We start from the raw sequence: 25,540 nt of genomic DNA on the forward strand, positions 1-25,540 counted from the left end.
CCCCCCCCCCGCCCCAGGAGTCAGTTTTTTACATGAGCTAGAATTCAGGCAGTTTTGAAACTTACCTTTAATAAATTAGATTAACAAAGCTAGGTTATTCATAAAAATGGATGTGTAATAGAGACTGAAGTCTAGTATGTATAATAATAGTTTATACATTAATATTTGGTCTGTAAAGGCCTCTGGTAATTGGAAACAGATTATAAAGTATCTCCTGTAGTGATTATTTCTCCCTTGCACACAAAAATATATTCATGCATTTATAATGTACATGCATGCATGCATTTGTTCATTCAAGTTAAAGTACTTGATGCTAAAAAAAATTATAAACAAAATGGAAAACTATAACCCATTATTTTGTATTATAGATCTTTAAGGCTGTAGCTGATGTTTTGCTTATATATTATAAAATTTAAACAGTTAATGTAACATTTATGCTTCTTATGCCTATCAAAGTAATATGGACAATTATACTTAAAAATAGAATCACTTTAGTTTTCTGTTGTTGGTCATGGGGCTTGGACTCTGGGTCTGAGCACTGTCCTTGCACTCTTCAGCTCAAGGCGAGCGCTCTACTGCTTGAGCCACAGCACCACTTCCGGTTTTCTAGTGGTTTATTGGAGGTAAGAGTCTCATGGACTTTCCTGCCCGGGCTGGCTTTGAACCACAATCCTCAGATCTCAGCCTCCTGAATAGCTAGGATTATAGGCGTGAGCCACCAGCACCTGGCCTTCGCTTTGTTTTTGTTTTTTGTTTTTTTTTTTGGGGGGGGGTCCAGTCATGGGGCCTGAACTCTGGGCCTGGGCGCTGTCCCTTAGCTCTTCAGCTCAAGGCTAGCGCTCTACCACTTGAGCCACAGCGCCACTTCTGGCTTTTTTTCTTTTTGTTTATGTGTTGCTGAGGAATCAAACCCAGGGCCTCATGCATGCAAAGCAAGCGCTCTACCACTGAGCCACCCTCCCAGCCCCTTCACTTTAGTTTTTGAACTCATTGTAGCCTCAGTCTTTCCCCTAATAAAATATTGCTGTCTGTGTATAGCAGATATGTAGTTTATAATAAAAGCTGCTTGTGTTTTATATGTATATAACTTAATTTTCTAGGTATATTTTAAGAATGTCCTATTAAAAAAGCAGACTATAATTATTCAGTCATAAAAATGCAATAATTTGTTGCATTTCCTAAAATGTTTGTTTAAACATATTATCTGGTTAAATGGAGGTTTATTTCTCTCATAGCACTAATGACTTTACCATGAAGCATTATAAAATAGTAGTTCATACTTGCCTTTAAAATCATAAGTAAGGGGCTGGGAAGATGGCTCAGAGGTGAGCGCTTGCCTTGCATGCCTCTGAGGCCCTGAGTTCGATTCCTCAGCACAACATAAGCAAAAAGAAAAAAGCCGGAAGTGGCATTGTGGCTCAAGTAGTAGAGCGCTAGCCTTGAGCTGAAGAGCTGAGGGACAGCGCCCAGGCCCAGAGTTGAAGCCCCATGACCGGACCCAAAAAAATAAAATAAAATAAAATCATAAATAAAAATTTATACTTTATTGTGTATACATAAAGCTAATGTGAGGAAAAATGAAAAACATTAATATATTAGTCTGGAAATAAATAATTGCCTTATTGCAATTTTAATTAGAAGGACATTTCTGTTTTCCTTTTCTTCATCTTTCACCATTTGTGTGCATGTCCTATGTGTTTACAAATATATGTAACATTCTAGCTAATGTATAATTGATTTTCTTTAAAAGAGGGAAAAAACAGAAATAGCATTTGTATTAGTTTACTAGGGCCACTATAAAAATTATCACAGAACTTAAAAACTATTAGCTAGGTGGTTTAAAGAAACAGAAACATATTCTGCAGTTCTCTCTCTTTTTTTTTTTTTAGTTGGTCGTGGGGTTTGAACTCTGGCCCTAGGCGCTGTCCTTGAGCTTTTCAGCTCAAGGCAAGTAAGCTACCACTTGAGCCACAGTGCCACTTCTGGTTTTCTGGAGATTAATTGAAGATAAGACTCTCATGCACTTTCCTGCCTGGCTTTGAAACTTGATCCTGAATCTCAGCCTCCTGAGTAGCTAGGATTACAGGCTTGAGCCACTGGCTCCCGGCTTGTATACTGGGGTTCTGAAGGCTAGAAGTCTGAAATGAATGTTAAGTATGGCCATGTTGTGAAGACTCTAGAGGACAGTTTCCTAGCTTCTGATAGTTTTCTGTGGCTTGTAGATGCATAACTCTTTATTCCACTTTGGACTTTCTCCTTACGTGTGATTTGTCTAAATTTTCCTCTTATATTGACACCAGTCACTGGATTAGAATCCCTCTAATGACTTTTGTTGTTGTGCTGGTCCTGGGGCTTGAACTCAGAGCCTGGGCACTGTCCCTGAAGTAGTGTTTTTCACTTAAGGCTAGCACTCTACCACTTGAGCCACACCTCCACTTCCAGCTTTTTTTGATTATTTGGAGACAAGTATCTCACAGACTTTCCTGCCCAGGCTTACTTTGAGCCCTCAGATCTCAGCTTTCTATCTAGCAGGATTACAGATGTGAGCCTGTGGTGTCTGGCTCTACTGACTTTCTTTTTAACTTGATCAAATTCAAAACGTCTTTCCAAATTTACAATCATGTTCACAGGTAGTAGAGATTTGAACTTGAACATACTTTGGAGGGAGGGACACAGTTCAAACTTGATCATCTAGCTTAAAGTGCAGCATCTTAAGCCACTTGCAAAATGGATAATTAGAAGCTAATCACACCTTAAATGCCTTAGTACATTTTTGTTTATTGTTATATTCAAGCCATAAACTATTCATACATGAAAGTGAAATGGACTAAATATTAAATTGTAGAGTATCTAGTATAATAACTTTTGGAGGACAGACCATAGTAAGGCATTTTATTCAGTTTATCATAAAAATGATACCAAATATTCAAGTAATACTTTGCCTTTAAAAGAAAACAGGAACAAAGAAATAACAAGTACATATTAATACCTGGATATAAACTTAAAACCAGGTGCTGGTTGCTCAAGCCTATAATAGCTCAAAACCATCCTGGGCAGGAAAAGCCAGGAGACTTATCTCAGTTAACCACCAGAAAACTGAAAATGATGCTGTGATTCAAAGTGGTAGTTCTAGCCTTGAGCAAAAGAGCTCATGGAGAGTACCCACACCCCAAGTTCAAGCCCCATGACTGACCAAAAAAAAAAAGTTGAATGATCACAATTGTTTTTCTTCCTCAACAAAATAATAAATTGCTGTATGACGAGCTGTCAGTCATATTCTGTCACCTTGAGTATTTAGAGACATGTGCCATCCAAGGTGATTTGTGTACATATAAAAGTACTGTTCTGAAATGTCTTTGCCATTTCTCAACTTTGGTTTGCCCACGAATGCCAAGAAACTTTCAGATAGTAGATGTGTAGAGGCCAGTGTGATTATCCATGACTGCTAAAGTCTACTGTGAATGTGCCAAAAATATTCCATTTTTGAAAAGTGACATGAAGTTGGCATTATTGCTGAGCTTTAGATGACCTGCCTCTGACATACAATGTGATGAGTTTGAGCCTAATGGGGGTGAGGTAAACTGAAAGAACTATATGCTTTAGGCTTTATGAACCTTGGACTTCTCTGAACGAGGATGTAACAAGTTAATGCCATGAAAGAGAGTGCCCTCAGTTTATACTTTTCCCACCTACTTTTCCTGCCACACAAACCTTTTTTTTTTTAAGTGGCTAGGGATTGGTGAGCCTTGTATCACAGAGCCCAACTCTCCATACACCCATTCAATACTATTAATTCTTGCTACAATCATAATCATATATATGTTAAGCTTATTAAATCCTTATCTTACAAAACAGTAGTACCTTTTATGTAGTTGTATTCTCTAAGACCCTCAAATCTACTTGAATTTTTTTTATCTGTATTTTTTTGTCTTTTCTTTTCTTTTTTTGGGGGGGGGTACTGGGGATCGAACCCAGGACGTTGCACTTGCTAGGCAAGCGCTTTACCACTGAGCTACATCCCAGCCCAAAGGTGTAGCCCAGACTGGTCTTGAACTCGTGATCCTCCTGCCTCATCCTCCTAGTTGATTACCGGCGTGCGCCACCACGGCCAGCTTGAATTTTTTTTTCAGGTGGGCACAGTTGTTCATCCTAGCTACTTAACCTAGTAGTGGTCATCCTAGCTACTTGAGAGGCTGAGGTGAAAGGATTGTATTTCAGTGCCAGGCCAGGCATAAAAGGTATGTAGACTCCATGTCATTCGATGGCTGGGCAAAGTGGCACATACCTGTCATCCTCAGTAACAAAAGAAAGCACAAATAGGATTAAATCCTAGGCTGGCTCAGGCATCAAGTGTGAACCTAAAGAAAGGGACTGAAGCCAGATGCGGGTGCCTCATGCCTGTAATCCTAGCTACCCAGGAGGCTGAGATCTGAGGATTACGGTTCAAAGCCAGCCCAGGCAGGAATATCCCTGAGACTCTTATCTCCACTTAACCACCAGAAAACTGGAAGTGGCACCATGGCTCAAGAGTAGAGTGCTCACCTTGAGCTGAAGAACGCAGGGACAGCGCCCAAGCCCAGAGTTCAAGCCCCATGACCTACCCAAAAAAACAAGAATCAGGCTTAACACAAATAGTAATATTTGTTTATGCTGTTTTCTTCCTAAATTATTTTTCTCCTATTTTCCCCAATATTTTTCGATAATGGTTTTAATTTATGATATTTAATAGAGAAGAATTCTAAAATATCTTTCAGATAAGATCATGAAAACTTTAAAAATTATTTCTACTAGTAAAATTATAAGGCATTTATCTTCATTAAGTTATTGTAATAAATTTGAAGTAGGCCTATGTCAGCCAAATGCTGATGGTAAAACCTGTAATCCTAGAAAAGGCTGAGGTTGAGGTTCTAAGCCAGCTCCAGCCGAAATGTCCTCAGGATTCTTACCTGCAATTTAACCAGTTTAAAAAAAAAAGCTGGGGGCTGGAGGTGTGGCTACATGTTAGAGTGCCTGCCTAACAAACTTAAGGCCTTGAGTTCTAACCCCAGTACCACCAAAAAAAGAAAAATTTAAAAAAAAAGCTGGGTCAAGAACTGGTGGCTCATGCATATAATCCTAGCTACTTGGGAGACTTGCGATCTGAGGATCGTGGGTCAAAGCCAGCCTGGGCAGAAAAGTTGGTGAGACTCTTATCCCCAATTAACCACTCAAAAACTAGAAGTGGCACTGTGGCTCAAGTGGTAGGGACTACTATTGTACAGCGCCCAGGCCCTGAGTTCAAGCCCCACAACCTAGTTTGGAGGTATGCCCTAAGTTGTACATCACCATTTGGAAGCAAAAACAGCCAAGCAGGAGCAAGAAGCCCCAAGTTCAATCCCTGGGACTAAGACAGAAAAAATCAACCTATGTAAACAGCTTACAGTGGCAGCAGCACACAATTAATGTGCTATGCTCTGATTGATGGCTTCCACCAGTAGTACGATGTAGCTGAGACCTGGAGGATCATGGTTCAGCAGCCCAGGCTAAAGAGTCCCGGAGACTGTAGCTCTTTAATCTTGGATTCTTTTTATTACCTTGAAAAAAATTAAGAGTAATAAAGCCATTCTGTAAGCGTATTTCTTACAGATTTTGGGTGACTTCCTTGAAAGTGTGTGGTTTATTTTATAAGTTACACTTACTTAATTTATTGGGAAAGGAAGAAACCCTATCCTGGGTAAAATTCTTTTTTGTAGATGGGACTGTGAATCACTATTTTAGAACTAAAAAATGTAAGCTTTTTAAAAGCCCAAAGCAGTTTTAAAGCATTATTAGACAACTGCCAAACAGTAGATGCATCACAGGTTGGGTGTTAGAAGCTGACAGAATATATTGAAGACCTGCCTAGATGTAGTTGACATAAGGTAGGAGTAAAACATTAGCGTACTTATAAAATTTTGAAACCAGGTTAAATACTTGAGTGTATATGGTAGCATTATGCCATCTGTTTTTAGCATGAAATAATAATCAAAATAGCCTTTGAAAGAAGAAATACAATTGATGTGTAAAAACCACATTAGAACGATAAACTAAACACTCCTACAAAATGAGCAGAGGTAGAGAATACCATATTAGAAGAACCAAATGATGACCAGCCGTTAAAAATTCAGAATTATATGCACAGAAATAATAGGATCTAGAAGTATCTACGACTGAATTAAAGCTTACACTTTGAACATCTGTGGTACTGAAATAGTTACACAGAACTAGAACAAACATGAGGACTTGTTAGTGATACTGTTAACAAGTCATTCTAGAATAATACCTTTCGCAGTTGATGTTACATTATTTATTGTCTTTTTATTGTCACTCAGTAGATATTTATTGCGTACCTACATACAATCTGGCAGACATCTTTCTAGGCACTAAGTATCTAGCATGTGATCTGATTGATGGCTTTTACATTGGGGCCAATGACACAGATGTATTCAGACAAACAATATACTGTATAATGAATGTGAGGAAGAAAAATGTAGGATAATAGAGACAAGGATGAAAGAAGAATGCTCTTAACAGTTTGAAACTTCAGGATTAAAACTTGTGCTGCTCCTTGTCCTTAGAGTTCCTTTTTACTTTTAATATCTATATAGCTTTGCACTGACAGTGTGTCCTTTGGATCATCTCTACCCAGTGGCCTGACTGTAGCATTACTTTTATGTTGAGTTGGTATATAATAGCAAAAAGCTGATAATGGATTTATTTTCCCTACTAAAGCTGCATTTTATAATGTCTTTATATTTTTCTTTTTTAAAAGGACACTGTCAAGTTCTTTTAAACTGTTATTACAATGAAAATAATTCCTACTTGATTTTTTTTGGTTTAGTTTCTATTGACTGCCCTTTAATTTTTTTAGTAGAGTAATATGTAAGCTCGAGGTTTTTTTTAATTCATTTGCCCTAATTGATTAAGGCTCCTGGAATAACTTATGTATAGTTTCTAATCTGCAAAATAGTAGAACATTTTTACTTAATTTTAAAGGCTTTAAAAATCTATAACAGACTTAGTGTGGGTTTTTGTTCATGTTTGAAAGATGAATGAGTTCACTTAGAAAAGTTTGCCTTAACCTAAAAACATACATGGCAGTGTATTTTTTTTAACAACAAAGAAAAAAAAAAACCTCGTTTCCATTTCCTAGAGTTTATTTGGCAGTATATTTTTCAGGTAGTCTGAACTGGCAGTGTTAATCTATAAACACTGCAAATAAAGTTTCCCCCATGTTGGTAAGGATCAAACCCAGAACCGATCCATCCGAGTAAACTGCTCTATCACTAAGTTACATCCTCAGCCTGCAAATGAATTTTATTCAGACAGTTTCAGTGGATTCAAATCTAAATTTACTAGCCACTTATAATAATGTGCTTGCTTGTCAGTGTAACAAAGTTTTGTTGGTTATTTTAGGATTCTGGTATTGAAATGAGTAAGACATTAGATCCTTTAATTACTTTTTATCTAAGTTTCCAGGAACAAATATGAAGTTATTTTTCTAGTGCTTTTTTTTTCTTTTTAGTAACAGCTACATACATTAAGTATGTGTGTGAGATGTTTCCTTCCGAGTTCACTTTTCTGTCACAAAAATAGAAATTAATGGGGAAAATACTTTGTTACTGACTGCATTTGTGACTCTTGAGAGTAACTTCATGAAAAAATGCTTACTAAGCATAGCTGCTTTGTTCTAGGAGGACTGACAAATGGTAGTGGTCGATATATCTCTGCAGCACCTGGAGCAGAAGCAAAATATCGAAGTGCTTCAAACACTTCCAGTTTATTTAGCTCCAGCAGCCAGCTCTTTCCTCCATCTCGGCTTCGGTATAATAGGTCTGATATTATGCCTTCTGGCCGAAGTAGATTATTAGAAGACTTCAGAAACAACCGCTTCCCAAACCTTCAACTTAGAGACTTGATTGGACATATTGTTGAGTTTTCTCAAGACCAGCATGGTTCAAGGTAAGTAATAATGATCCATAATCTATTTTACCTGTTTTTCATTTTTGCTTTACTAGGGGTGAGGGGAGCAGTGGTAATTGAATTCTGGGCCTCCCTCACTCAAGCTTAGTAGGCAGATGCTCTACCCTGGAGCCGTACCTCCTGCACCTAAGCTTGCCTGTTCTGAGATAGGAACTCGCTTTATGCTGAGGCTGGCATACATTCATGACTGTACTCACTCAGCCATTAGTTGAGAATGGAATCTCTTGAATTTTTCTTCGACCAGATGGCCTTGAACCGAGATCCTCCTGTTTGTGTCTCACAAGTAACCAGGATAATGGCTTGAGCCATAGTGAATGGCCCCCTTTTTTCCTTTGAAAATTGCTACTATATATTTTACTTACACATATGCTCAGCTAATAATCTACATTAATATTGGAAGCTTTTTTTTTTTTTTTTGTCAGTCGTGGGGCTTGAACTCTGGGCCTGGGCATTATCCCTGTGCTCTTCAGTTCAAGGTGAGCGCTCTACTGCTTGAGGCACAGCGCCACTTCCAGTTTTCTAGTGGTTTATTGGAGATAAGAGTCTCACAGACTTTTCTGCCGGGGCTGGCTTTGAACTGTGATCCTCAGATCTCAGCCTCCTGAGTAACAAGGATTACAGATATGAGCTACCAGTGCCTGGCTGCAATATCTTTTTATTCAGTATTTTTATTACATCAGCTCTGAATTTTATCTGTAAACTTATTAGTGTCTCTGATGGGTAGTTTGTGTTCAATTTTAAAAGAAAAAGGGGGGCAAAGGGGATAGCACAAGTTGGGCACCAGTAGTTCACATCTATAATCCTAGCTACTCAGGAGGCTGAGATCTGAGAATTGCAGTTCAGAACCAGCCTAGGCAGTTAACTACCAGAAAACTGGAAGTGGTACTGAGGCTCAAAATGGTAAAACACTAGCCTTGAGCAAAAGAACTCAAGGACTGTTCCCAGGCCTGGAGTTCAAGCCCCACAGCAGCCAGAAGTTTAAATTGTTCTTCAAAAAAGCGAAATACTTCTGTTTACATTATTACATTATTAGATTAGTTTTCAGTGTGGTTTGATTTAAATTTAAAATCCCCCCCCCTTTTTTTTTTGCAATGACCTGCAGGTCTTTATTCTAGAAAAAATTTCACATTTTTATAGGAAAATTTGGTATATATTTACATTAAGTATGTTGGGGACATTTTGCTTTTGTTCCTGACTTTAATGGAGATTGTTTCACATTTTCCCTGTTTATCATGGGTTTGGTTATAGGTTTGCCATACATACTCTTCTGTATATTCAGGTATGTTTTTCTATTCCTTGTTAATTCATGAAAGGATGTTGAATTTTCTCAAAGACTTTCTCTATACCTCTTAAGTTCATGAGGTTTTGTCCTTGATTCTGTTCATGTGTTATACATGTTTATTGAATTTTTTTTGCGGGGGAGTCCAGTCATGGGGCCTGAACTCTGGGCCTGGGCATTGTCCCTCAGCTCTTCAGCTCAAGGCTAGCACTCTACCACTTGAGCCACAGCGCCACTTCTGGCTTTTTTCTTTTTGCTTATGTGGTGCTGAGGAATCGAACCCAGGGCCTCATGCATGCAAGGCAAGCGTTTTACCACTGAGCCACCTTCCCAGCCCATGTTTATTGAATTTAACCATCTTAAACAGCTGGGCACTGGTGACTCAACACCTGTAATCCTAGCTACTCAGGAGGCTGGGATCTGAGTGTTGTGGTTCAAGCCAGCCTAGGCAAGAAAATCGCGACTACTTTCTCTAATTAACCACCTGAAAACCGGAAATGGTGTTCTACCTCATTCAAAGTGTGGAGCTCTATCTTTGAGCAAAAGTGCAAGTTTTATTTTTTTTAAATAGTTGCATATAGATTTTATCTCTCTTTAGCCAGAAGTTTTAAAGAGTACAAATGAACTTAAATCTATCACTAAGATTAGCTAATCTAGAAATTCGTGCTTAATGATTTCTTATGTTCCTAAAATATGGTAATTTGTATATTTTTGAATAACCAAGTAATTTCCTTTTCATGTAATATAACAATATATTCTAGTCTCTTGCACAGAGTTTTTGTCACATACTAGTAATTTTATGTTAGATGTTAGAAATGCTTTGTGGCTTTTCTCTGTCCACTTATAAAGTGTCTTGATTTCTAGAAATAATTTTGTACTTATGTGAAAGTGTAATATTCAAGAAATAACAAGTTTTTGCCAGTGTAATATATACCTGCAATTTACCACAAAGGCATGTGGAAAGAGGATCAATAGTTGCAAGTGTGGTCAGGGCTTTATTACATTTCCCTGTTCCCAAAGAAAAAGAAATAAAGATTACTAAGTTCTCCAACTTCTTTAGTATCGTATATCAATTGTACATATGGGAATTTTAACATTTACATACATACATGTACTCCCAATGAAATTTACTGCCCCCTTCTTTCTCCCTTATTACTCTTTTCCCCTTTCTAAAAACAATTTCAACAGGTTTCTTCCCCCCCCCCCCCACATTTCTTTCTTTCTAAATAGATTCATACAGCAAAAGCTAGAGAGAGCTACTCCAGCTGAGCGACAAATGGTATTTAATGAAATTCTACAGGCAGCCTATCAATTAATGACAGATGTTTTTGGGAACTATGTTATACAAAAGTTTTTTGAGGTAAGCATATGTGGGTATTGGTATATTAATCTATTTGTGCTAAGTAATATCTCTGTATCTTGGTTTTAATAGTCATTTTGTATGAAAATACATATAACTCTGAGGAAATATTTATAAATCATATATCTGATTAAGAATTTATGTCTGTAATATACAAAGAAATTCCTAAATTTTGTAACAAAAAGACACCTAGATGAAGAAGTTGAACTCCCATAGTCATAGTATGTGATGCAAATAGGCAGTGAGCAATGGGAAGACACTGGACTTTCTGTGTGTGTGTGTGTGTGTATGAACTCAGGGCTGGGGCAATGTCCATGAGCCTTTTTGTTCAAGGCTAGCACTCTTATACTTGGGCCATAGCTCCTCTTACTTTTTTTTTTTAATTTGGTAATTTATTGGAGATAAAGTCTCCGCCCAGTTTGATACTGTGCCTTTTTAATAATTAGAAAAGTATACGTCAAAACCACAGTGAGATACTTCATACCTAATAGGATGGCCACATTTTTTTTTAATGGAAATAGCTAGATGCCAGTGGCTCATGCCTATAATTCTAGCTACTCAGGAGGCTGAGATCTGAGGATCCTAGTTCACAGCCAGCCCCCAGGCAGGAAAATCTGTGAAGATCTTATCTCCAATTAACTACCAAAATAGCTCAAAGTGGAACTGTTTCAAATGATAAAGCACCAGCCTTGAATGAAAAAACTTGCAACAGTACCCAGTCCCTGAGTTCAAGCCCCAATACTGGCACAAAAAAATTAGTAAGTGAATGAGCATGAAAATACAATTGAGGAAAAATACAATTTAAGGAAATTAGAAGCTTCATCCTGTGCTGGTGTGACTATAAAACACTACTGTAGAAAATTAAACATAGTTAACAAACCCAGCATATCTACTTGAAAGTAACATGCCCAACAGAATTAAAAACAGGAACTTGGTCCCATGCCAGAGCAGACTGTGGTCCCAAACCATTGCCTGGCCTCGATCTGTCAGCTGCTGGCACTGAAGGGGGGTTGCACAGAGGAAGAAAAAAAACAAAACAGGAACTTGAACATGAGTGTTCATTGTACTGTTCATCCACAGAAAAATGAATAGATAGGCTATTCATGCCTCAAAAAGCAATACAATTCTGACACATGAATATAACATAGATGAATCTTTGAAACAGTAAACCAGATACAAAAAGAGGCCAACATTGTAAGTTTCCACCTGTTTGTAAAAGATCTACAACAACATATTCATAGATTAGGTAACATAGATTAGAGTTTACCAGAGACTGGGAGATAAGGGAAGCTGTTACTGAATAAATACAGCCTAGCTGGCTCTGTCCAATAGATACAACAGTAGATTGTGGTGATGACTTCACAAACCAATGTGGATATAATTAACACTTAAAAGTGATTTAAATGGTTGGACAAGGTATAATATGGCTGTATTGACAGCACTTAGAAGAAGGTTCAGTCAGGAGGATCATGAGTTCAGTCCAGCCTGGGATTATATAACAAATTCCAAGACTACTCCAGCTACTAGGAAGACTGCCATGTTTAAGAATAATTTTAAATGCATATTTTATGGTCTATATTACATATTAATCTATTACAGTTTTAAATGTTACATATTACTGTTAGGCACCAGTAGCTCATGCCTGTAATCCTCGCTACTCAGGACACTGAGATCTGAGGATTGCAGTTTGAAGCCAGCCCAGGCAGAAAAGTCCACGTGACTCTTATCTCCAATAAACTACTCATAAAAATTCAGAAGTGGAATTGTGGTTCAAGTGATAGAGTACTAGCCTTGAGCAAAAAAAGCTCAGGGACAGCACCAGGCCCTGACTTCAAGCCCCAGGATACCAAAAAAAAAAAGTGGAAAGTTGGAGTAAATCTTAAGTGTACATATTAATGAATATTGCTGTAGTCTTTTTTTTGAATTGTAGTTGCCTAATTTCTAGTTTCTAGGTCATCAGCCTAACTATTCCTCAAAAGATATATATTTAAATTTATATGTATCAAAAGACATAGTCACTGGTGGCTCACGCCTGTAATCCTGGCTACTCAGGAGACTAAGACAGTGCCCAGACTCCCTAGTTCAAGCCCCATAACCACCAAAAAAAAAATAAAATAAAAAACATGCATCAAAGATGGGGTTGCACCTTATTATATAGAAATGATGATATTAAAGAGGCTGTTACTTTAGAAGGTGGCTAAGCAACTATAATCCTATCTACTTTCAGGGCAGAGTCAAGTGGCAGTAGGATTAGTTGGAGGCCAGCTTGAGTACCTTAACCAGGACCTTGTCTCAGAATTTATTAAAATAAATAAATAAAACAAGGTTCAGAACTTTAGTTTCGGGGCTGGCTGGGTAGGTGGCTCAGTGGTAGAGCACTTGTCTTGCATGCCTAAGGCCCTGGGTTCGATTCCTCAACACCACATAAGCAGAAAAGGCCAGAAGTGGCACTGTGGCTCAAGTGATAGAGCGCTAGCCTTGAGCTGAAGAGCTGAGGGACAGCGCCCAGGCCCAGAGTTCAGGCCCCACGACCGGACCAAAAGAAAAAAAAAAAAGTCAATATGTAATCACTTCATGTTCATATCAATTTTTTTTCTTTCAGTTTGGGAATTTGGATCAAAAATTAGCTTTGGCTACTCGTATTCGTGGTCATGTTCTGCCTTTAGCTTTGCAGATGTATGGCTGCCGTGTTATTCAGAAAGCATTAGAGTCCATTTCTTCTGACCAGCAGGTAATTGTAAGTTAAGAAAAGAAGTTTAAACTTCCAATTTTAAACTATTACCTTTTTAACTTAAAACAATCAGATTTCTACAACAAGACTAAAATCCTTTTTTCAAAAATCTGCACATGATCCAGTGGCTCATACCTGTAATCCTAGCTACTCAGGGATCTGAGATCTCTAGGGATTGCAGTTCGAAGCCAGCCTGGACAGAAAAGTCCCTGCGAAGCTCTTATCTCCAATTAGCCACTCAAAAACTGTAAGCAAAGTTTGGCTCTAAGTGGTATAGCAACAACCTTAAGCAAAAGCGCTCAGGGACAGTGCCCAGACCCTGAGTTCAAGCCACACAACTGACCAAAAAAAAAAAAGCTCCAGCCAAGCGATGGTGGCTCACTCCTGTTAATTCTGGCTCCAGCCAAGCGGTGGTGGCTCACTCCTGTTAATTCTAGCTACTCAGGAAGCTGAGATCTGAGGATCACAGTTCAAGGCCAGCCTAAGCAGGAAAGTCTAAAGACCTTTATCTCCAGTAAGCCACCAAAGACAGGAAGTAGAGCTGTGACCCAAGTTGTAGAGCACTATCCTTGAGCAGAAAGCCTCAGGGACGTGGCTCAAGGATAGGTTTCCTGTCAAGCACACATGAGGTCCTGAGTTTAATTCCTAATAATAAAAGAACAATAATGGTGGTGGTGGAATGTGTGTGTACGTTGTGTATATGTACATTAATCATATTATGAAAAAATACAATTACTCTTCTAGAAGAAAACCTAAGTTTGGGAATAATTTGAAGGTATATCAACAATGGAGAAAAATCAAATTTGGTCATATAAAGGCTTAGAATTTCTCTGCCACAAGTTACAAAGTAGTATAGATTAAAGATAGCCTAAATGTCTTTGATATTTGAGAACATAAAGCGTTGGGCTAACTTTTAATGTATAATTGTGACGTTTATTCTTAGATTTTTTTAATTTATTTTATTTGTGAACATACTGTACAGAGGGGTTACAATTACATGGGCAGGATAATGTGTACATTTCTTACCAAGCATTGCAGCCTCCTCCTTTGTTTATCCTTCACATCCCTTCCCAGCCTCCCCCCTCCCCCCCAGTCCCAATCCTTCCCGCACCAACATTGTAAAGCTCGTTTTCGACATGACAACTTGTACTTCTCATTGTTGCAACAGGTCCACCTGTATCCTTAAACGACTTGCTTTTCCCCATCTCCTCCACAAGTTTTACTGACATCAAATATAGTGAAAGCAGGGGTTATACTGTGGGGGAGGGACATACAAAGCAACAAAGAAATAATCTTATAAATGCATTAGAAACACATGCATAAAAGAAAGAATCATTAAAATACATATCTAAGGGTTCATTTTCCTGACATCACATTAGCTGACCTTTTCCGCTTGACTCATACATTATTCTTAGATTTTTATGTTACCATGTTTTAGGCTTACATATAATTCAGTTCATTTTAGCTTAGATATGAACATCTATGGATGTTGCTGTGAGGTCCAGCTGAGCCAAGTTCAGGACTAAATGCAAACCCCAGTACCGCCAAAATATTAACAGTCACAACAGGAATCAGTCTATAACTATCTCCCATCAAACTTCTTAAATTTAGCAGAATATATTTTTGAGGGTCCTTTGGTTTTTGTCTCAGTATTTTTATTTTGTTAAATTGTTTAATGGGATGATTATTTAAATGGCATCTTCTTTGCAGAGTGAAATGGTAAAGGAATTAGATGGACATGTACTCAAATGTGTGAAAGATCAGAATGGAAACCATGTTGTTCAAAAATGTATTGAATGTGTTCAGCCACAGTCACTACAGTTCATCATTGATGCTTTCAAAGGACAAGTAAGTTTGATTTTTAGCCTCTAATTTGCTAAATATTATATAATTTAAACCTTTATTTCTTATATATAATACCCAGCACTTTCATGTAAAAATAGAAGCCAAGATAGCAAATGTGAGTTGATGTGGTGATGTAATCCCAGCACTTGGAAGGCTGAGGCAGGAAGGTGGAGAGTTTAGGTCAGCCTGAGATACATAGTGAGATTAAGACTTGGTCTTTAAAAACAAAAAGAATTTCTGTGCTTCTTCATACAACCATAGATAGATGGCTTCACTTCGCTGAAACTGAAAAATGTAGAAATAGGTGTTTTCATTCATAATAAGAAATAAAGGCAGGGCACCAGTGGCTCACACTATGTAATCCTAGCTACTCTAGAGACTGAGATCTGAGGATCGCTCTTCAAAGCCAGCCAGGGCAGGAAAGTCTGTGAGATACCTATCTCCAATAAATCACAGAAAAAACCATAAATGGTGCTATGGCTTAAGTGGTAGATAGTTAGAAGCAGCTCAGGGCCAATGCCCAGGCCCTGAGTTCAATCCCCAGGACTGGCAACACCCAAAAAAGAAGAAAGAAGGTAAAAAATAATGAGGTAATCACTGTTAGAATTTTAAACCACAATATTTTTCCAATTTCATGGGAGAAAGGGAAAGGAGAAACACTCAAAAGCTCTTAATGAAAAGACAGAACATGCAAGTTTTAATTCTTCTGTTTTAAGGTATTTGTGCTTTCAACTCATCCTTACGGCTGCAGAGTAATTCAGCGTATCCTAGAGCATTGCACCGCAGAGCAGACGTTGCCTATCTTAGAAGAGCTTCACCAACATACAGAGCAGTTGGTACAGGTATAGGTCTCTTAATAATTTGAAATGTTTGTATACTTACGGAATTGCTTTTATTTTTTTTTAAATTAACTTACTAATGTAAAAAAGCTTACCGATTTCCATGTGGATACTTATACTGATTGATTTTTAAACAACTTATTAACATGTTTTAAATAATCATTCTTAAGGAATAACTGATAGAAGTAGCTTTTAAATCTTTCCATAGGATCAGTATGGCAATTATGTTATTCAGCATGTATTGGAACATGGTCGACCTGAAGACAAGAGCAAAATTGTTGGGGAAATCAGAGGAAAGGTCTTAGCCCTGAGTCAACACAAATTTGCCAGGTATTTCTTATTCAGAGGGTTATTTCTCTCACCTCCTCATGTAGAATATTATATTGAAAGAATAACCACATATTCACAAAGTTCCAGCCACTCTAAAAACGGAGGCAGAAGAATCACTTGAGTCTACAGGTTGGAGACCAACCTGAATAAACTTAGCAAGCCCTTGTATCAACAACTTTCCAGACATCAGTGGCTCACACCTGTAATCCTAGCTACTCAAAAGGCTGAGATTTAGGAATCATGGTTCAAAGCTGGGCCTGGCACAAAAAGTCCATGAGACTTTTACCTCCAATTAACCACCAAAAAGCTGGAAATTTGAGTAAGATATTGGTTCTACCCACCTGTATTCCATTTTTGAATTTGTATTTAAGAGATAATGGTCTTTGACTAGTAAAGAAGGCTGGGAGGGGCTGGAAAGGTGGCTCAGTGGTAAAGTGCTTGCCTTGCATGCATGAGGCCCTGGGTTCGATTCCTCAGAACCACATAACCAGAAAGAGCCAGAAGTGGGGCTGATGCTCAAGTGGTAGAGTGCTAGCCTTGAGCTGAAGAGCTGAGGGACAGCGCCCAGGCCCAGAGTTCAGGCCCCACGACTGACAAAAAAAAAGAAGTCAGGGAATGTGTTTCAGTGCATGCATGAAGCCCTGGGTCAATTCCTCAGCACTACATAAACAGAAAAGGCTGGAAGTAGCGCTGTGGCTCAAGTGGTAGAGTGCTGGCTTTGAGCAAAAGCAACTCAGGGACAGTGCCCAGGACCTTCCTGAGTTCAGGTCCCAGGACTGGCATCCCCCTTCTCCCCGCACCCCCCCCCCAAAAAGAAAAAAGAACTAGGAAAGTAATACGAATACAATTAGTACATATTTTTTTAGAGTTAGACTTTATTGGTGTCCTGGTTTTACTGTTTGAATTATAATTATAAAAAGGCCATAGTTAGGGTTGTCTTCTGATAACCGTTTGGTTTTTTTTGTTTTATTTTTTGTCGGTTATGGGGCTTGAACTTGGCATAGGCCACTGTCCCTGAGCTCTTCAGCTCAAAGTGAGTGTTCTACCACTTGAGCCACAGCACCACTTCTGGTTTTCTGGTGATTAATTGGAGATAAGAGTCTCACAGACTTTCCTGCCTGGGCTGGCTTTGAACCATGTCTTCAAATCTCAGACTCCTGAGTAGCTAGGATTACAAGTGTGAGCACCAGCCCCTGGCTAAGTTGTGTTTTTTTTTGTTGTTGTTGTTTGTTTGTATATACTTTTAACTTTTAGCAATGTAGTAGAAAAATGTGTTACTCATGCCTCCCGTGCTGAGAGAGCTTTGCTGATTGATGAAGTTTGCTGCCAGAATGATGGTCCTCACAGTGCCTTATACACCATGATGAAGGACCAGTATGCCAACTATGTGGTTCAGAAGATGATCGACATGGCTGAACCTGCTCAAAGAAAGATAGTCATGCACAAGGTAAGGTGTACAGAAGACCCATTTCTTTTTCTTTTTTTCTTTTTTTTTTTTTTTTGTCGGTTGTCGGGCTTGAACTCTAGGCCTGGACGCTGTCCATCAGTTCTTGAGCTCAAGGCTAGTACTCTACTATTTTGAATCACAGCAACGCTTCCAGTTATCTGGTGGTTTATTGGAGATAAGAGTCTCAAAGACAGATACGGTCAGATAAGTTGATGTTAGGTGAAATGAACCCCAAGATAAGGATTCAGATGTTTTTTCTTTCTTGCAGTTGTTTCTAACACATGTATAAGATGATTTCTTTGTTGCTTTCTATGTCCTCCCCCATGATATAACCCCTGTTTTCACTGTATTTGATGTTGGTATACTTTGTGGAGGGGAAGGGAAAAAGCAAATTGTTTAAATTGGGATACAGGTGGACCCATTCCAACAATGAGATGCACAAGACGTTATGTGGAAAAACAAACTTTACAACTTTGGGCAGGGAAGGGGAGGAAGTGGGGCGAGGTGGAGAGAGAAGATAGGAAGGAGAAACAAAGGAGGAGGCAACAATGCTCGATAAGAAATGTACTCATGGGCTGGGAAGATGGCTCAGTGGTGGAGTGTTTGCCTTACATGCATGAGGCCCTGAGTTCGATTCCTCAGCACCACATAAGAAGAAAAAGCCGGAAGTGGCGCTGTGGCTCAAGTGGTAGAGTGCTAGAGCCTTAGCTGAAGAGCTCAGGGACGGCACCCAGGCCCAGAGTTCAGGCTCCACAACCGACAAAAAAAAAAAAAGAAAGAAATGTACTCATTACCTTGCCCATGTAATTGTAACCCCTCTGTACGATATTTTCACAATTAAAAAAAAAAGTCTCAAGACTTTCCTGCCCAGGCTGGCTTTGAACCGAGATCCTCAAATCTCAGCCTCCTGAGTAGCTAGGATTATAGGTGTGAGCCACCAGCACCCAGCTCTATGATTTTTGACTACACATTTAACTTCATAGGTGTTGATTTTCCCATATATGTTATCATTGGATTAAAAAATGAAAACTAGTTAATTTTCTTTGTCCATTTCTTAAATTAAGTTTATAATCTGTTCGATAAAACCATGTTCATTTCTCATCTGTTTATATATGGTTAAGCATTAGTTTCTCTCCCTATGTTAAAGTACAGTTATCTTGCTGTCATATATGAGTTAACATTGATTTTAGATTGTAATAAGATTTTCCCATTACAGTAATGTTAGTTCTAGAAACATCTTTTATTATCTTTAAATATTTGTATTTGTACAAGAGTTGGCATTTAACAAAACAGTTTATGAATACAATATCTTTATCAGTAGTCATCTCTTTCAACATTCTAACCAAATTTTTCCCTACCCATATCTTCCCCGCCGCCCACCTGCCCCCCCCCCCCCCCCCCCCCCCCGCCCCATCTCAAGGCTAGCGCTCTACTACTTGAGTGCCACAGCACCACTTTTAGTTTTGGTGGTTTATTGGAGATATGAGTCACACAGACTTGCCTGCCTGGGCTGTCTGTGAAGCAGATCTCAGCCTCCTGAGTAGCTAGGATTACAGGCATGGATCTTTGGCTCAAGGCTAGAATTCTACCACTTCTGGCTTTTTTTTTTCAGGGGGTTGTTAATTGGAGATGAGAGTCTCACAACTTTGCTACCCAGGCTGGTTTTGAGCTATAAGCCATAGTCTTTCAGCCTATAGTAAGGATTACAGGCAAGAGCCCCTGACATCTGAAACAGAACTGTGGCTCGTGCGCGCGTGCACACACACACACACACACAAGTATACATACACAAATTTTTGATAGGATAGATTATGTAAATCATTTTAATAAGAAAAACTAGCAGCAAAAATAAAACCTTGCTTCCATTTCCTTGAGTTCATTTTGGTAAATGTTTTTATATGATCAGATGCACATAGGCATCATGCCTTTGTGCTCTCTCCTAAGAATATCCTCCTTTGGTCTCACTGTATGAATGTCTAGAGTCCTCTATAATTTATCATGTTTTAGTGTACATTAGACCTAGCTTCTGCATATAAGAGGGACTCATTGTTTGTGTCTCTGAGCTTGGCTACCTTCTCAGTTGAAATGATTTGTTCTAGGTACATCTGTTTCTCTGCAATGGGTGTGTAAAATTCTGTTGTGTATAGGTATTACTTGTGTGTGTCTATGTCTGTGTCGATCATGGGGGTGAACACTCTACCACTTGAGCCACAGCGCCACTTCTGGCTTGTTCTTCTTATGTGGTGCTGAGGAATTGAACCCAGGGCTTTATGCATGCGAGGCAAGCACTCTACCACTGAGCCACCTTCCCAGCCCCTGTCCTGGCTTGTGATGTTCTGGGTGTGACTTACTTTAAAAGTAATGATTGGCTGGGAAGGTGGGTTCGATTCCTCACCACATAAGCAAAAAGAAGAAAGCTGGAAGTGGCGCTGTGGCTCAAGTGGTAGAGCGCTAGCCTTAAGCTGAAGAGCTGAGGGACAGCGCCCAGGCCCAGAGTTCAGACCCCCACGATCGGACCTGGATGGATGGATATAATGATTGGTGCCAGCCACCATGGCTCCTGCCTGTAATTCCTAGCTACTCAGGATGTTGAGATCTGAGGATCACAATTTAAAACCAGCCCAGGCAGGAAAGTCCAGGAAACTCCTTTCCCGTTCTCTCTTCTTCTCCCCAACCCCCCCCCCCCAGCCCATCCTTGTCCTGAACCTTGAACTCATAGCCTGGGCCCTGTCTTTAAGCCTCTTTGTGCTCAAGGCTAGCACTCTACCACTTGAGCTACAGCCCCACTTCCAGCTTTTTGTGAGTAGTTTATTGGAAATAAAGAATCTCAGATGGGCATTGGTGGCTCACGCCTGTGATTGTAGCTACTCAGGAGGATGAGATTTGAGGATACCAGTTCAAAGCCAGCCTGGTCAAGAAAGTCCGCAAGACTCTTATTACCAGTTAACCACCAGAAGAAATCCAGGAGTGGCACTGTGGCTCAACTGGTAGAGCGCTCACATTGAGCTGAAGGGCTGAGGGACAGCACCCAAGCCCATAGTTAAGCCCCATGACTGACCAAAAAAAAAAGAAATAGGAGTCTCATGGACTTTTCCTGCCTGGGCTAGCTTCGAACTGCAGTCCTCATATCTCAGCCTTCTGAGTAGCTAGGATTACAGTCATGGGCTACCTGTGCCTGGCTCAGGAGGCTCTCCAATTAGCACAAAAAAAGCTGGAAGTGGAGCTGTAGCTCAAGTGGCAAAGTGCTAGCCTAGAGCAAAAATTTGCTCAGGCATAGCACACAGGGTGAGTTCAAGTCCCAAGACTCCCTCCTTCCCCTACTTCTCCCCCTGCCCGCACCCCCCATAAAAGTAGTAATTTGTTAATTCATTGAACAACTTTTAAGTGCATACATTGGGAGAGATTGAGTGAATCAGAATTGCTTTCAGAAGAAAATAGCTTTATGTTTGAATTTTTAAATAAGCAGTCATTCCTTTGAATTGTCCAGATTTGAATGTGCTTTATAGAGAATTAAAAAACTTAAGATTTCCTAAGCAGATTGTTTATTTTACAGATTCGACCTCACATTACTACTTTGCGCAAATACACATATGGGAAGCATATACTGGCCAAGTTGGAAAAATATTATTTGAAAAATAGCCCAGACCTAGGGCCTATTGGAGGACCACCAAATGGAATGCTATAAAGGAAAACAGAAAGAAGATGGTTTAACCATGTGGAGAAAACAAAAATGGAGGTTTCGTTGTTTTTTTTTTTTTTTTTTGTGAATTATCAAAACACAACTCAACTATGGATCTTCAATTTTTTTTAAAGCAAAACTATTTATTGACTTTATTCATCCATTTGTAAATTTTTTAAGGTTCTTGTGTATATTTGGGGGGTGGGGTGGTGAACTATAAATGATACTCAGCCCTGAATGGAGACCTATCAGATTGGATTGCTGGCAAAGCACAGAAGCCTGTATATGATGTAACTGTATCAAAAAAAAAAAAAGCTGTCACATATTTTGTAAATTTTTACCTTGTAAAGTCACAAAAATAGTTTTTAAAGGAAAAAGTACAGTATTCTTTTAATAAACTGGCTTGCAGTCTGGTAGGTCTATGACCCCATAGCACAACAGGTTTATAGAGATGTATATAGAATTATAGTCCTTATTTTTTTTCCTTTGCGTGAAGCCTTTTATAACAGATTAACAATCAACTGCATAAATATTATTAATATTTTAAAAAGAAAGTTAAGTTGTATTTTGGTAATTCACAAACTATCATGCAAATAAAAACTCAGCAAGTAAGATAAAAATGATTTGAGATAAAAAGAACCTTATTTACAGTGGATGTGGTTTTAATACAGATACTGCCCTATAATGTCGCTGGCGATGTACAGAAGTATTGTATATACTTAAATATGTAATTGTGAAAGTTAGAAAAAACAAAATCATGGTGACACTTCCATTCAATAAAGTGGGCTAAATGAAAAGTTAGTTTGTATTAACTTTTCAGTTTGGTTTATAATGAGAAAGAGTAGAAATTTGTATTTTGTTTTTCCTTACAGAATTACAAATACATGTTGAGGAAGTGTTGAGCTTTATTTTGCTTTTTCATAGTAGATACAGAAAGTTAGGAACCAGTTAAGAGATGAAAAGGGGCCACTGAAAAGTCAGTTGGATAGCTCAGCAGTTAAGCATGACTACATATTCAGATAGCTTTTTTTGCTTCCTATAAATATATGCATTGTGTGTGTAGTATTAGATGTAAGTTTACACTTTGAAAGCAAATCTTGTTTCAATGTTCATTATAAAAGCCTTGCTAATTTAGTAGTGATGCTTTCCTTGGTTGTACAGGTGTACATTTTGTAAACCTTCATGCTGTAAATTGAATTTGTTTTATCTCTTTGGGAAACATTTGCATTTTAGTGTACATTTATGTCCCTGCCCTCTTTGGCCTGGCAATATAGTGTTGTATAATGTAAATTTATTTCTCCAAATCAAAAGTGATTTTTTAAAGTTTTTTATCTTTATATGGTTTCAAAAGTATGAACCAGCTTTCTTTTTATTATTGTGAGAAACATTTTGTTTCATAACATAGTCATTGACTCTTAATAATGGGCATGCTAGGATGGGTCACTTTCAATTGAAGTCAGGGTATTGTGCATAATAGAAAGTATTGGACTGATATACTTGGTAACCATGGAGGCCAATGCTTTTTCCATCTTATCAAATGTGATGTGACTTTTTTTTTCTTTGTACAGAAGAGTACTGTATTTTTGAATAGCCTACACCCAAGTAAGAGCAAATCTGTATGATAACTTTTTTTTTTCCTCTGGACATAGACGTTATAACAGTAACATGATGTACATTTACAAGCGGCCTTATGTACATTTCCCAACAATCTTTTTAAGGCAAAATTGTGACCATATGTGTATAATTAAAATCATTTTTAATCCTTTGCCTATGAAAATATTTTGGAAAAAAAACTTGCTTTGTATATTCAGTTTCTGGAAGATAAAGAAAGTGCTTTGTATTTTTGTTGAAGTCAGTATTTTGTATAAACATTTATGTTGGCCCACTTACGTTTAGTGCTAAAAAACTAAAATGAACATGCCCTCTCTGTCAGTTGAACTTGGAAGGGAATTTTTTTTAACTAGAAGTCTGCAGAAGAAAAGATATCTTCTGATCACAATATTGAATATAATGGTTTTATGACTTAATTGTTCATATCATGAACCTTAAAATAACAGCATGAAATTTGAGGTGCCAGGAATACTTCTCATGTTCTATGTTGAGTTATTCTAGTTTTCTTAACCCAACATTCCCTGGTGAGGCCATTAAATTCAGTCACCTGATCTTTCTCAGTCACTCTGGTTCATCCACATGTCCTTGTCATAGTTGCAGTCCTCCTTCACCCCCAAGTCCTTCCTCCTTAGAAAACTGCTCTTCCACTGCTTCCTGCTTTGTATTGCCAGACTTAGACTATCTTGGCCCATCTTAAGATTTCTTCCCAGTATCAGCCCACGGTTTCAGCATCAAAACTGTCCTATAAAAGTCTAATTATCCTAATTTGCCTTCATCCTTTACCTCCAGTTGGCACGGGCAGTTCCTGCTACAACTTTAGAACATCACAAGTCCTAGAGAATGTTCCATTTGGAACCCAGTCCCTCTCCTTGAGGTCTTTTCTAGCACTAACAACCCAGCCCTCCTGATCTTACCTGCATATTCTAGAGAAATACCTGTTCTTGTAGACATTTTATGGTCTGCCACTTTTTGTGCCCACCTCGGACTCCCCCTCTCCCCCTTTTAGTATGTTGGCATGGAACTTGGGTCATATTTGACATTTCAGAATAAAGAAATGTGGGCAGTCCTACTTAGGCTTTACTCTTGAGCGTCTCTTTTTAGTATGGATTGTTTCTGGACCAGCTTGTCTAAGTCCTGCCTCTTATTGGTTCAAATGAAATGTTATCTTCACTTCTTTGTATATTATGTATAAATTAGAAAATGAAAAATGTGTGAATAACATTGTATGAAATAAACCTGGTCTTGTGTTTTTCTCTAGATAAAGTATCCCTCTACACCTGAATTATTAAGATTCCCATTCAAGTTTATCACATACCTTTTCATACAGACAAGGACCTCCTTTTCATGTGAACTTGAGGCAATATTGTTTAAAGGCAAATAAAAGTGTATCTGGGCACTGCTAGTTTACATCTATCTGTAATCCTAGCTACTTAGTAAGCCTGAGGACTGAGGTTCAAAGCCAGTGTAGGCAGAAAAGTGTAAGGCTGTCCAGTTAACCAGAAAAATCTGGTCTAGAAGCATAGCGTAAGTGATTGAACACCAGCTTGAGCAAGAAAGCCAACCAAACATGTGGCCCTGAATTCAAGCTTCAGTTCTGCCTCTGCCTTTCCCAACCCTCCCCCGCCCCGCCCCCCCCATTTATTTCTGGAATTAAAATGTGCCTTCCTATTTCTAACTCTTGTGGACATGTGTATAACTTAGCTCTAGTGCCCTCATCTGTACCCTGGCTTCACATGAAGTAATTCAAAAGATACCTGAAACCTACTTCACAACCTATGTGAATTCCATCTACCCATTCCATTCCCTGTCTCATTTGACTGGGGGATGGGAGGTGGCAATACTGCGCTACCAGATATTTAGAGCCCTGGACTTGGTAGCCAAGTACTGCACTGTACCACTTGAGCCGTGTTCCCAGTTATTTGGGGAATAAGCTCTCACTTTTTCCCTGGACAAGTCTGAACAGAGGTCCTCCTACTTAGTTTCCTCATAAATGAGATGATGTGTGTGTCACCACACCCAAGTTTTTATTGGATGAGGTGGGGGTCTCACTTTTTCCCCTTGATCTTGAACTAGGATTCTCTCAATTTGGGTTATCTCTGATTTCATTTAGCAAAAGGCAGTACCACCTCTGCCATCTCCCTCACTTGCCAAACTAATTTGCCTAGACATATTTTGTCAGGAAATTCTTTTGTTTTGAAGGAGGTGGACATACTCCTAGGAGAATTGTTGACTGTCTTCTCTACCTAACCTACCAGGACTCCAGTTAGGCCTGAGCTAGGGTCTCCCCATTCCAGACATTCAGAGAAGGAGCTGTGACTTGCTGGGGAGAGCTCTGCCCTGTTCACAGAACCTGGGAACTGGAACCCTAACTCGCTCCAGGATGGCTTGTGCAGGAGCTAATTCCAGTGCCCTGTAGGC

General features: G+C 38.9%; 1 protein-coding gene across 1 annotated transcript in view; it reads left to right on the forward strand.

The window, feature by feature from the left end:
• Pum2 (pumilio RNA-binding family member 2) overlaps positions 1-24,529 on the forward strand; it is a 94,130-nt gene extending 69,601 nt beyond the window's left edge. Inside the window, exons 14-21 of the mRNA XM_013013546.1 lie at positions 7,713-7,980; positions 10,511-10,640; positions 13,243-13,371; positions 15,082-15,219; positions 15,933-16,058; positions 16,264-16,385; positions 17,640-17,832; positions 21,386-24,529. Of these exons, the coding sequence (XP_012869000.1) occupies positions 7,713-7,980; positions 10,511-10,640; positions 13,243-13,371; positions 15,082-15,219; positions 15,933-16,058; positions 16,264-16,385; positions 17,640-17,832; positions 21,386-21,517 (1,238 nt within the window). The 3' untranslated portion in view covers positions 21,518-24,529. The remainder of the gene's footprint in view (positions 1-7,712; positions 7,981-10,510; positions 10,641-13,242; positions 13,372-15,081; positions 15,220-15,932; positions 16,059-16,263; positions 16,386-17,639; positions 17,833-21,385) is intronic.
• The last annotated feature ends 1,011 nt before the right edge of the window (positions 24,530-25,540 follow it).

The sequence above is a fragment of the Dipodomys ordii genome, unplaced genomic scaffold (genome assembly GCF_000151885.1).
Source record: "Dipodomys ordii isolate 6190 unplaced genomic scaffold, Dord_2.0 Scaffold20, whole genome shotgun sequence".
NCBI lineage: Eukaryota > Metazoa > Chordata > Mammalia > Rodentia > Heteromyidae > Dipodomys > Dipodomys ordii.